Genomic DNA, 12,500 nt, shown 5'->3' with positions numbered 1-12,500 from the left:
TCTCTCTCTCTCTCTCTCTCTCTCTCCTCTCTCTCTCTCCCTCTCTCTCTCTCTCTCTCTCTCCTCTCTCTCTCTCTCTCTCTCTCTCTCTCTCTCTCTCTCTCTCTCTCTCTCTCTCTCTCTCTCTCTCTCTCTCTCTCTCTCTCTCTCTCTCTCTCTCTCTCTCTCTCTCTCTCTCTCTCTCTCTCTCTCTCTCTCTCTCTCTCTGTCCTCTCTACTCTCTCTCTCTCTCTCTCTCTCTCTCTCTCTCTCTCTTCTCTCTCTCTCTCTCTCTCTCTCTCTCTCTCTCTCTCTCTCTCTCTCTCTCTCTCTCTCTCTCTCTCTCTCTCTCTCTCTCTCTCTCTCTCTCTCTCTCTCTCTCTCTCTCTCTCTCTCTCTCTCTCTCTCTCTCTCTCTCTCTCTCTCTCTCTCTCTCTCTCTCTCTCTCTCTCTCTCTCTCTCTCTCTCTCTCTCTCTCTCTCTCTCTCTCTCTCTCTCTCTCTCTCTCTCTCTCTCTCTCTCTCTCTCTCTCTCTCTCTCTCTCTCTCTCTCTCTCTCTCTCTCTCTCTCTCTCTCTCTCTCTCTCTCTCTCTCTCTCTCTCTCTCTCTCTCTCTCTCTCTCTCTCTCTCTCTCTCTCTCTCTCTCTCTCTCTCTCTCTCTCTCTCTCTCTCTCTCTCTCTCTCTCTCTCTCTCTCTCTCTCTCTCTTCTCTCTCTCTCTCTCTCTCTCTCTCTCTCTCTCTCTCTCTCTCTCTCTCTCTCTCTCTCTCTCTCTCTCTCTCTCTCTCTCTCTCTCTCTCTCTCTGTCGTTCGTCTCTCTGTGTGACTCTTGTTGTTTCGTCTCTTTTTCTCTCAGACTCAAACACCAAAGTCCAACAAAAATGTTTTTTTCATTTCAAATCTAAAATACAAACACACAACACACACACTATACACACACACACTATACACACACACACACACACACTATACACACACACACACACACACTACACACACACACACACACACACTATACACACACACACACACACACACACTACACACTCTACAGTGTGTGTCTGTGTGTGTTTTGTCTCTTGTGTTTTTGTGTGAAGAGTTTGAACAGTGTTTGTTATGACTCTGACTTTACCTGTGCTCACGTGCACGCCCCTCACCTCACGTGCACGCCCCTCACCTCACGTGCACGCCCCTCACCTCACGTGCACGCCCCTCACCTCACGTGCACGCCCCTCACGTGCACGTTCTCTCTCTCTCATCCCTCTCTTCTCTTCTGTCGTTCTTCCAGAGGACTCGGACTTCTCGGCGTTCGGTTCGGACCTTCTGAGCCGTAAGAAAAGCCCCGGTTTGTCCGCGGTTCTGCTTCGGCCGGAGTCTCGTCGGAAACCGGCGGTGACCATCAGTCTGCCCAGAGACTTCCGTCCGGTGTCGTCCGTCATCGACGTGGACGTTCTCCCCGAGAGTCTGCGCCGCGTCCGTCTCTTCAAACACGGCCTCCACAAACCTCTGGGCTTCTACATCCGCGACGGCTCCAGCGTCCGGGTCACGGCCCAGGGCCTCCAGAAGCTCCCGGGCATCTTCATCTCCAGGATGGTCCCCGGGGGCCTCGCCGAGAGCACGGGGCTGCTGGCCGTCAACGACGAGGTGCTGGAGGTCAACGGCATCGAGGTGACGGGCAAGAGCCTCGACCAGGTACGGCCCGCGACGCACACACGCACGCGACCGCACACGACCGCGACCGCACGCACACGACCGCAACCGCACGCACACGACCTCGACCGACCACGACCTCAGGACCACACACACACGACCGCACGCGCGCGACCGCACGCACACGACCTCAGGACCACACGCACACGACCGCACGCACACGACCGCACGCACACGACGCACAGGACCGCACGCACACGACCGCACGCGACCACGACCTCAGGACCACACACACACACGACCGCACGCGCGTGACCGCACGACCACCGCGCGACCGCACGCACACGACGCGACCGCACGCACACGACCGCACGCACACGACCGCACGACCACACACACACGACCTCAGGACCACACACACACGACCGCATTACCACACACACACGACCGCACCCGCGCGACCGCACGCACACGACCTGCACGACCACGACCGCACGCACACAATCTCAGGACCACACACACACGACCGCACGCGCGCGACCGCACACAGTTGTTGTCTATAACTGAACGACTGGGCCAGGTGTCTGTTTCTTGTGCGTCAGTTGTGTGTGTCGTGTGTCTTTTGTGTGTTTCTTGTGTGTTTCTTGTGTGTGTCGTGTGTCAGTTGAGTGTCAGTTGTGTGTCTTGTTGTGTGTGTGTGTGTCGTGTGTGTGTGTGTGTGTGTGTGTCAGTTGTGTGTTTCTTGTGTGTGTCATGTGTCAGTTGTGTGTCTGTTGTGTGTGTGTGTCGTGTGTCAATTGTGTGTGTGTGTGTCGTGTGTCAGTTGTGTGTGTGTGTGTCTTGTGTGTGTCGTGTGTGAGATGTGTGTCTGTTGTGTGTTTCTTGTGTGTGTCGTGTGTCAGTTGTGTGTCTGTTGTGTGTTTGTTGTGTGTGTCGTGTGTGTGTGTGTGTCATGTGTCTGTTGTGCGTTTCAACACACACGTGTGTGTTTCAGGTGACGGACATGATGATCGCCAACAGTCATAATTTGATCATCACGGTGAAACCGGCCAATCAGAGGAACAACGTGGTGCGGAGTCGAGAGGCCGGGGCGGCGTCCGGCAGCTCGGGCCGCTCCTCCGACAGCGGCGCCAGTTTCTACGGTTACGCCGGGTACGGCGGCGGCGCGGTCGACTCCGGCCCCGCCCACATCATCCAGAACTTCCCCGCGGGCGAAATGGAGAGCGACGAAGACGAGGACCTGGTGATCGAGGCCGGAGCCGAAGAAGAACCCGACATCCCCCGATACGAACCGCACCTGCGCCTGCGCCGAGACCCCGTCACCTCCGCCACCTCCGACCCCGCCCTCTCCGCCACCTCCGACCCCGCCCTCTCCAACGGGTCCCTCGCCGCCAGCGCCAGCCTCGACAGTTTAACCGCGACGACGACGAACGGCTCCTCCCCCCGCAGAGCGCCAGAGAGGCGGAGCCTGGAGGAAGAGGGGACGGTGATCACGCTCTGAGACGCCAAACACATCGACCGGACCGACACCTGCCACCGACACCTGCCACCGACACCTGTGAGGAGCCGTGGCCCCGCCCACACCTGGAGCAGCAGTTTATGTAAATGACACATCGAACTCATTTCAACTCAAAATTCTCCTCAACTTGACTAAAATGATTATTTCAGATGCAATAAATTAGAGACCGACCGATATATCGCACTGATATTTGCACTTTTTGGCGAATCTGCGATCGTCCTTAAATCTCGAGCGTTGATATTTGGTTTGGACCTGAACAAAAAGTTTTATTTGAAGAAAACTCCCAAAACCGTGACCGCAGGACTCTGAAAAGTTTGTGCTAAATTTAAATGACAGAATTTGGGGAAAATAATAGAAATCGGTCCAGAAATATCGGTTCAGAAATATCGGCAGTTTATCGGCGCTGGCTTCCTCTGGATTTTAAACTCCAGACGTGAGTCGATCTCAACGATGAAACTGAAACAATAACCACAAAAACAACAAACTGCTCAGGGTCAGGTGCAGGCGACAGGAGCGACAGGAGCGACAGGAGCGACAGGAGCGACAGGGGCGACAGGAGCGACAGGGGCGACAGGGGCGACAGGAGCGACAGGAGCGACAGGAGCGACAGGAGCGACAGGGGCGACAGGAGCGACAGGAGCGACAGGGCGACAGGAGCGACAGGGGCGACAGGGGCGACAGGGGCGAGCGACAGGAGCGACAGGAGCGACAGGGGCGACAGGAGCGACAGGGGCGACAGGAGCGACAGGGGCGACAGGAGCGACAGGAGCGACAGGGGCGACAGGAGCGACAGGGGCGACAGGGGCGACAGGAGCGACAGGGGCGACAGGAGCGACAGGGGCGACAGGAGCAGGTTCATCAGGGTTTATTTTCACTCACATTTTGTATTTGAGGCACTGGAGAAACCTGAAGACGAGTTCAATTATAAAAATGATGAAACTTTAATCCTCAAACACAAAAACACACATGTGTGTCAGGTCCCTCCCCGTGTGTGTCAGGTCCCTCCCCGTGTGTGTCAGGTCCCTCTGTATGTGTCAGGTCCCTCCCCGTGTGTGTCAGGTCCCTCTGTGTGTCAGGTCCCTCCCCGTGTGTGTCAGGTCCCTCTGTGTGTGTCAGGTCCCTCCCCGTGTGTGTCAGGTCCCTCTGTGTGTGTCAGGTCCCTCTGTGTGTGTCAGGTCCCTCCCCGTGTGTGTCAGGTCCCTCTGTGTGTGTCAGGTCCCTCTGTGTGTGTGTCAGGTCCCTCTGTGTGTGTCAGGTCCCTCTGTGTGTGTGTCAGGTCCCTCTGTGTGTGTGTCAGGTCCCTCTGTGTGTGTCAGGTCCCTCCCCGTGTGTGTCAGGTCCCTCCCCGTGTGTGTGTGTCAGGTCCCTCTGTGTGTGTCAGGTCCCTCTGTGTGTGTCAGGTCCCTCTGTGTGTGTGTCAGGTCCCTCTGTGTGTGTCAGGTCCCTCTGTGTGTGTCAGGTCCCTCTGTGTGTGTGTGTGTGTGTGTCAGGTCCCTCTGTGTGTGTGTGTGTCAGGTCCCTCTGTGTGTGTGTGTGTGTCAGGTCCTCTGTGTGTCCTCTGTGTGTGTCAGGTCCCTCTGTGTGTGTCAGGTCCCTCTGTGTGTGTCAGGTCCCTCTGTGTGTGTCAGGTCCCTCTGTGTGTGTGTCAGGTCCCTCTGTGTGTGTGTGTGTCAGGTCCCTCTGTGTGTGTCAGGTCCCTCTGTGTGTGTCAGGTCCCTCTGTGTGTGTGTCAGGTCCCTCTGTGTGTGTCAGGTCCCTCTGTGTGTGTCAGTCCCTCTGTGTGTGTGTGTCAGGTCCCTCTGTGTGTGTGTGTCAGGTCCCTCTGTGTGTGTGTCAGGTCCCTCTGTGTGTGTCAGGTCCCTCTGTGTGTGTCAGGTCCCTCTGTGTGTGTCAGGTCCCTCTGTGTGTGTCAGGTCCCTCTGTGTGTGTGTGTCAGGTCCCTCTGTGTGTGTCAGGTCCCTCTGTGTGTGTCAGGTCCCTCTGTGTGTGTCAGGTTGGTTTTCGTGTTGAGGTTTCAGTTTCTCGTTTTTTTTCTTTCGCTTTGATTTTATGTTTTATACATTTCAATTTCTGTTGGACCAATTTAATAATAATGACCACATGTGTGACAAGACTGTGTGAAACGGGCCTCCAACTCAAGTCCTGGTTCAGTCCTGGTTCAGTCCTGGTTCAGTCCTTGGTCTTGTTTGCTCGTGTTTGGGACTCGGAGCAGGAAGGTTCTGGGCTCAGATGAATAATTATCCTGAGATTTGAATAAACCAGACGAGTTTTAGTCACGAAACGAAAAAAACTAAAAATCCTCACGAGTCTCAGAGTTTCAGATATTTTATGATTTTTATTCAAATGACCTGAGGCAGCTCAGGTCTGTGTTTCTCTGTGAGACTGTAGGTCCAGGTCTGGTCCGGGTCTGGTCCAGGATCTTATTTCCGCTCATTTAAAATCAATTATTGATTTTGAAAAGCACTTCTCGTCTTCTTCAGAGCAAAACTCACATCACATCCTCCTGAAAGTCCGGAGACCAAACCAGGACTAAACCAGGACTAAACCTGGTCTAAACCAGGACTAAACCGGGTCTAAACCGGGTCTAAACCAGGACTAAACCGGGTCTAAACCAGGACTAAACCGGGTCTAAACCGGGTCTAAACCGGGTCTAAACCAGGACTAAACCAGGTCTAAACCAGGTCTAAACCAGGTCTAAACCGGGTCTAAACCAGGTCTAAACCAGGTCTAAACCAGGTCTAAACCAGGACTAAACCAGGTCTAAACCAGGACTAAACCGGGTCTGGAGGTTCTGTCTTCGTCAGTTCTGAATCATTTGGATGTTTATTTATTTTGTGCGTTTCTATTGTGGGACATTGGGATTGTAACCACGGCAACAGTGTAATTTATTCTGATGATTTTTTTATGTAAACGATGTTTTTATGTCGAATCTGCATTTCAATTTAACAAACGGTACTTTTCATTTACTGTGAAATATTTGTGTTTTTAATACGATTCTGTTCAATTTCACTTTTTAAACACTTCCAGAAAAATCAACAAAGACTGAAAATCTGAAGAAACGAGTCACACTTCAGAGCCCAGACACACAGGAGGGCACCTGACACACGTGTGTGACAGGTCCTGTGTGCTTGATGCTCTAAACTCTTTTTCAGATTCTTTTCATTTGTTGTTGTTGATTTTTTCTTGTGAATATTTTTATGGAGATGTCAGTATTTTCTTAACGATGTTTTGTACGACTGTAAAAGTTGAAATGTAAAAGATGTAAATGTGTGTAAACTGTGATCACGGCTGGAATAAACTCCACAGAACCACACACACACACGCTCCAGCGGTTTATTTAAGACAAATAAAAGATGAACGTAAGAAAAATAAAAGTGTGACATCAAAACAGCCCCTCTGACCTGAGACTCTAGAGCGCCCTCTGGTGACGGGTATAACCAGATCATTATAAACTGAACAGATATTTTAGTTTAAATTACGCAGAGAAAAATACAGATTGAAGTGTTTCACGCTCCCTCTGGTGGTCAAAGTTTAGAATTACAAGTGTTTTGGTGGTTTTGTGCAGTTGGTGCTTTTAGCCACATGAGGGCGACAAACTGCTTCTTTCCTCACAAACCAGTTTGACTAAAACTTCAACCTTTTCAACTGTAAAACTCTAAAACTGGTTCAGTTGTTCAAAAATGATTAAATTACAAATTAAATAACGAAATAACTGTTCAGAGGTGGGACCAAGTCTCAAGTCGAGTCCCAAGTCTCTGGCCTCAAGTCCGAGTCAAGTCCAAGTCTCTGGCCTCAAGTCTGAGTCGAGTCCAAGTCTCTGGCCTCAAGTCCGAGTCGAGTCCAAGTCCCTGGCCTCAAGTCCGAGTCGAGTCCAAGTCTCTGGTCTCAAGTCCGAGTCGAGTCCAAGTCTCTGGCCTCAAGTCTGAGTCGAGTCCAAGTCTCTGGCCTCAAGTCCGAGTCGAGTCCAAGTCTTGTACTTCGATTTTCAAAACGTTTCAAGTTTTCAGACACAAAAACTTTCAGCCACAAATGTTTCTCCATTTTTTATTCATATGAATTTGATTCTGTTAAATGAATCTTGCAAACAAAGACGTGTCATTTAAACTGGGAGAAAAACAGACTCTAATTTTGAATCCAAACAACTGGGAATAAAACTGAAGAAAATCTGCACAGAATCTCCGAGTCTGTAGTGATGAGACGAGCTGCAGTGTGTCTGTCTCTTTCACTCTGTCCAGCCTCAAAGATTTCACCAAAATAAAATCAAACCTTTCAGTCCAGTTACAGTTAATCACATGACCTGTGGAACGGGAGCAGGTCCAACTGGATCCACACAGGGCAAATGACTTCAGTTAAGATTATTTTACTTGGAGAAATGAGACAAGCTCCTGTTAGAGAGAAAATGACTTTTCTGAATCAACAAACGTGAATAACTCATGGATGAAATGTAAAAGAGCAAAAGAACAAAAGAGCTTCTAATATTCAGGCTCATTCAGAGACGACTTCAGAGCTTCTCTCAAATCTGATGAACCACATTTAGTGCTTCACCTGTTCAGGTTCAAGACGCTTTGTCTGTTTCAGCCCTTCGTCTGTTTGTGTCTCATTTCTAAAGTTCCTTGATGCATTTGAGTTTGTCCAAATGAAATCAGCTGTTTTCAGTGAATCTCCCCATGAGCAGCTCAGATTTGGCTGAAAAAAAAAAAAAATCTAAAATGATCAAATAAAAGAATCTAAAGTTTTAGCTCAGTCCCTTGAGTCGTTCCTGAGTTTTGGCTCGTTGAGATTTTGGGGCCATGTTCACTTTTTCAGAAACCTTCATTTCTAATCATGTTTGAGACCAGAACTTCATCAAAATCGAGCTCGGAACATTTGTACATTTGTTTTATTGTAGATTCTTGGTCAGAGATTCTGAATCTGTTGTCAAATATTGTGTGTCTTTATTAAGTTTGTGGCTCTGGTCCCAAAATCTCACATTTGGTTTCTATTCTATTAATTCCCTTTAAGAGATTAAACACTAACTGCTTGTTATAAGAGGAGACGGTTGGAGATGATTTGTTTGAGATGATTTGCTGGAAAAGTGTCGTTAAACCTTGGAGAAATTTCAACTATTAACAAAATTATGAAAAAAGGTTTGTTTGCATTATTTTTTCTGAGAAAGATAATTTATTATCTCACAAAGAAACATTTTTCACAGCGCCTCCTTAATAAAGATCGTCCCAGAGGCGGGTGGTGTAGGTGGGTAGGTGTGGTGGTGTGGTGTAGGTGAGGTGGGTGTGGTGGTGTAGGTGGTGTATGTAGGTGGGTGGTGTAGGTGGGTGGGTGGTGTAGGTGGGTGGTGTAGGTGTAGGTGGGTGTGGTGGTGTAGGTGGGTGGTGTAGGTGGGTGGTGGTGTAGTGGGTGGTGGGTGGTGTAGGTGGGTGGTGTAGGTGGGGGTGGGTGGTGTAGGTGGGTGGTGTAGGTGAGGTGGTGTAGGTGAGGTGGTGGTAGGTGGTGGTGTAGGTGTAGGTGGGGTGGTGTAGGTAGGTGGGTGGTGTAGGTGTAGGTGGGTGGTGTAGGTGGGTGGTGTAGGTGGGTGTGTAGGTGAGGTGTGGTGGTGGTGAGGTGGTGAGGTGGTGGGTGGTGTAGGTGTAGGTGGGTGGTGTAGGTGGGTGGTGTAGGTGTAGGTGGGTGGTGTAGGTGTAGGTGGTGGTAGGTGTAGGTGGTGTAGGTGTGGTGGTGTAGGTGAGGGTGGTGGTGTAGGTGGGTGGTGTGTAGGTGAGGGTGGGTGGTGTGTAGGTGGGTGGGTGGTGTAGGTGAGGTGGGTGGTGTAGGTGTAGGTGGTGTGTAGTGGTGAGGTGGTGGTGTAGGTGAGGTGGGTGGTGTAGGTGTGTAGGTGGGTGGTGTAGGTGGGTGGTGTAGGTGGGTGTGTAGGTGGGTGGTGGGTGGTGTAGGTGGGTGTGGTGAGGTGGTGGTGTAGGTGGTGTAGGTGAGGTGGGTGGTGTAGGTGTAGGTGAGGTGGGTGGTGTAGGTGAGGTGTGTGGGTGGTGGGTAGGTGGGTGGTGTAGGTGGTGGGGTGGTGTAGGTGTGGTGGGGTGTAGGTGGTGTGTAGGTGGTGTGTAGGTGGGTGGTGTAGGTGTGTAGGTGGGTGGTGTAGGTGGGTGGTGTAGGTGTGGTGGGTGGTGTAGGTGAGGTGGGTGGTGTAGGTGTAGGTGGGTGGTGGAGTTCCCAGGTTTGTTCCTCACGCAGAACTGAACCACAGTGAAGAAGAAGAGGAGGAAGAAGAAGAGGAGGAGGAGCTCCGACGCTTAAAGAATTACGAGGAGCTATTTTTCCTGTTATTCCTTATTTGTAAAATGATTTTTTATTTTTTTTATTAAAATGTAATTTCACTGCTTAAATAACGTTCGTAAAAAAATGAAGTCGCGGTGCACCGTGGGCAACTTCCGGCGCTCCGATGCGGCCAAGGATCCACCCGCACTGGACATGATAGAACCATGTGATCCCCCAGAGGAACCTCGTCCCCCCATGAAGAGTCTCTGAAAACACTTCAAACACACTTAACAGGTTCACTCAGTGTCCACTAGAAAGGACACAAATGAACGGCCGAGTGTCAGGAGGCTGTGAACAAGTACGAGCTTATTATTATTATTATTATTATTATTATTATTATTATTATTATTATTATTATTATTATTATTATTATTATTATTATTATTATTATTATTATTATTACTATTATTATTATTATTATTATTAAATTAAATATATTTTTAATTGTTTTATATTTATTCTTCCGTCTCGCGCACGCGCTCAGCTGAGAGTCACGTGATCCGCGTCAGCATCATGGCGGCGCTGGAGCAGTGACAGAACCGAGCTCCAGAACCACCGAACCACCGAACCACAGAACCCAGGACCCAGGACCCCGGACCCCAGCGCCGCGCTCCTCCGCCCGCTCCCGCACGGCCCCGTGTCCGCCCCGCGCTCCGGAGCTCCCGTCACCCCGGGACCGGCTCCAGGATGACGGCCTGAGCCCGAGACATGCTCCGGCCCGTCCCCCGGTCCGAGCCCCGGCCTCCCGCGCCCGAGCCCCGGTCCGAGCCCCGGTCCGAGCCCCGGTCTCCCGCCACCTCCGCCCCGCCGCCCGAGGCCCAGAGCCGCAGAACCAAAGCCATGTTCCTGTCGCGGGCTCTGGAGAAGATTCTGTCGGACAAAGAGCTGAAGCGGAGCCAGCACGGCCCCCTCCGGACCGCCTGCCGGGTGGCGCTCGGTACGAACCCGCGGCTCACGCTTCTGTTCACGGCTCTGTTCTAATGTTTGGGTCGAGTGTTAGCGTTAGCATTAGCATTAGCATTAGCATTAGCATCAGCATTAGCGGCCTTCAGGTGACGTCTGTGCTGTTTCTGTGTTTACGTTTGTTCTGGGGGAATCGAACCCTCAGCCGAACCCGCGCACCGGGCCTCACGCGGACCTTGACCACGTGGACCGGTTTCCGCTCAGAACAGATGAGCTGTGCGGGTTTGAGGCCGTTTGAAACACTTATTCACACAAACTGAGTTAAAGTGACGTGTCAGAGCTGTCACACGCACGCGCACCCGGACACGCGTTTACGTCGATATATCGTATCGTTCAGTTTGGTGATACCGTGTGGGTATCGTGGGCTGCTGTGTCGATATATCGCCGAGAGTATTTTTAGGTATATTTTACCAAGTTATTTAGAGTAAGAGCTACAGTCGTGTTGACGTTTTAACAGTTTTTCGTGTTAACTTCATGGACTTCGTACACTTTTAGTACCACAGCCATGATTTAACTTTGTTTTTCACTGAACCGTATCGATTTGTTTTGAAGTATATCGAATCGTTTTGAATCAAAAGTGCACTGTAAATGCTCTGTGTCGAGGTTTGTATCGTATCAGCCTCGTCAGGCGCGCACCTGCCCGTCAGGTGTTTGTGCTTCGTTTGTGCCGCTTTAGTTCTGGAGATATTAACGATTCTTTTATACGTCGGGCAGGACACCTCAAAACGCTCTAAAATGCACAAAACAGAGTCGGTGTTGTTTTTTGTGTTGTTTTTGAATGTGAGTATGATCCATATTTACAATAGAAACACATAACGCACGTCCACCATCATAACATAGTGCGAAAAAAAACAATGGGAACGGAAAAAAATAAAACAAATTGCAACAGATCAAACCTAAAAAAGGAAACTAAATGAAAGCTGCATCAGCGACAGAATCTGGGGACGGGGACTGATTATTGTAACGGCTTTTTTACACGATAAGTGATGAATACAATGAAAATAATGATTTATTTTGATTCGTAGTAACGGAAAATAAGGTTTAGTGTTTGAGGATTTTGCTCTATGGATTTGGTAATGACCAAGAAGAATAAATACATTTCATCAGGCTGGAAATCGCATCATGAAATCAGTGAAATAAGTCAATCAAAACTTAAAAAATCTGAAACGGCACACAACAGCACAAACAAAACAAAGAATTTATGTAACAGTTTCCTTTTTTTTTTTCTTTTTCTCGCATGTTTTAACGTGTTCTGGGGGCGCGGAGACGTCGGCCGAAAACGACGAATATCTTAATATCTTTTTTCAGCACAAACGAAACCCAAACGTTTGTGGTGGTTTTGTGTGGGTGTGAGTTTTGGTTTAAGGTGTGTTTATGTGGCACAAATGTTCCGTACTGTCTGTGGAGGACAGTCACACACAGTCACACACACAGTCACACACACAGTCACACACACAGTCACACACACAGGCACACACACACACACAGGTCACACACAGTCAGAGTCACACACAGTCACAGTCACACACAGTCACACAGTCACACACACAGTCACACACACGGTCACACACACACAGTCACACACACAGGCACACACACAGGCACACACACAGTCACACACACAGTCACACACACAGGCACACACAGTCACACACACAGTCAGAGTCACACACAGTCAGAGTCACACACAGTCACACACAGTCACACACACGGTCACACACACAGTCACACACACAGGCACACACACAGGCACACACACAGTCACACACAGTCACACACACAGTCAGAGTCACACACAGTCACACACAGTCACAGTCACACACAGTCACAGTCACACACACAGTCACACACACAGTCACACACACAGTCACACACACAGTCACACACACAGTCACACACAGTCACACACACGGTCACACACACGGTCACACACACAGTCACTCACAGTCACACTGTCACACACACAGTCACATACAGTCTCTCACAGTCACACACACAGTCACACTGTCACACACACAGCCTCACACACACTGTCACACACAGTCACACACACAGTCACACACGGTCACACACACAGTCACATA

The 12,500-nt window shown here is 50.0% G+C and overlaps 2 protein-coding genes and 1 pseudogene across 7 annotated transcripts in view; all 3 read left to right on the top strand.

Moving 5' to 3' along the window:
* Positions 1–3,813, top strand: part of pard6b (par-6 partitioning defective 6 homolog beta (C. elegans)) — a 26,418-nt gene extending 22,605 nt beyond the window's left edge. The window contains exons 3-4 of the mRNA XM_055165567.1: positions 1,267–1,670; positions 2,623–3,813. Coding sequence (XP_055021542.1) covers positions 1,267–1,670; positions 2,623–3,129 — 911 coding nt within the window. The 3' untranslated portion in view covers positions 3,130–3,813. The remainder of the gene's footprint in view (positions 1–1,266; positions 1,671–2,622) is intronic.
* A 25-nt stretch (positions 3,814–3,838) lies between these two features.
* On the top strand, positions 3,839–6,521 carry LOC129412282 (keratin-associated protein 4-3-like). 6 transcript variants are annotated; one of them, XM_055165573.1, is made up of 6 exons: positions 3,839–4,206; positions 4,304–4,463; positions 4,510–4,606; positions 4,719–4,775; positions 4,841–4,899; positions 4,941–6,521. In XM_055165573.1, exons 1-6 carry the CDS (start codon positions 4,114–4,116, stop codon positions 5,378–5,380), a joined length of 906 nt encoding a protein of 301 aa, XP_055021548.1. In that variant the 5' UTR covers positions 3,839–4,113; the 3' UTR covers positions 5,381–6,521. The 6 variants fall into 6 exon arrangements, with proteins under 6 accessions (XP_055021548.1, XP_055021543.1, XP_055021545.1 ...); XM_055165568.1 differs by having other exon boundaries at positions 3,839–4,322; positions 4,363–4,463; XM_055165570.1 differs by having other exon boundaries at positions 3,839–4,402.
* A 3,416-nt stretch (positions 6,522–9,937) lies between these two features.
* Positions 9,938–12,500, top strand: part of LOC110169139 (uncharacterized) — a 50,997-nt pseudogene continuing 48,434 nt past the window's right edge.

Source organism: Boleophthalmus pectinirostris, unplaced genomic scaffold (genome assembly GCF_026225935.1).
Source record: "Boleophthalmus pectinirostris isolate CB_2022bp ecotype Guang Dong unplaced genomic scaffold, ASM2622593v1 HiC_scaffold_8, whole genome shotgun sequence".
In the NCBI taxonomy this organism is placed as follows: Eukaryota; Metazoa; Chordata; class Actinopteri; order Gobiiformes; family Gobiidae; genus Boleophthalmus; species Boleophthalmus pectinirostris.
This window is presented reverse-complemented; position numbering and strand designations above follow the sequence as displayed.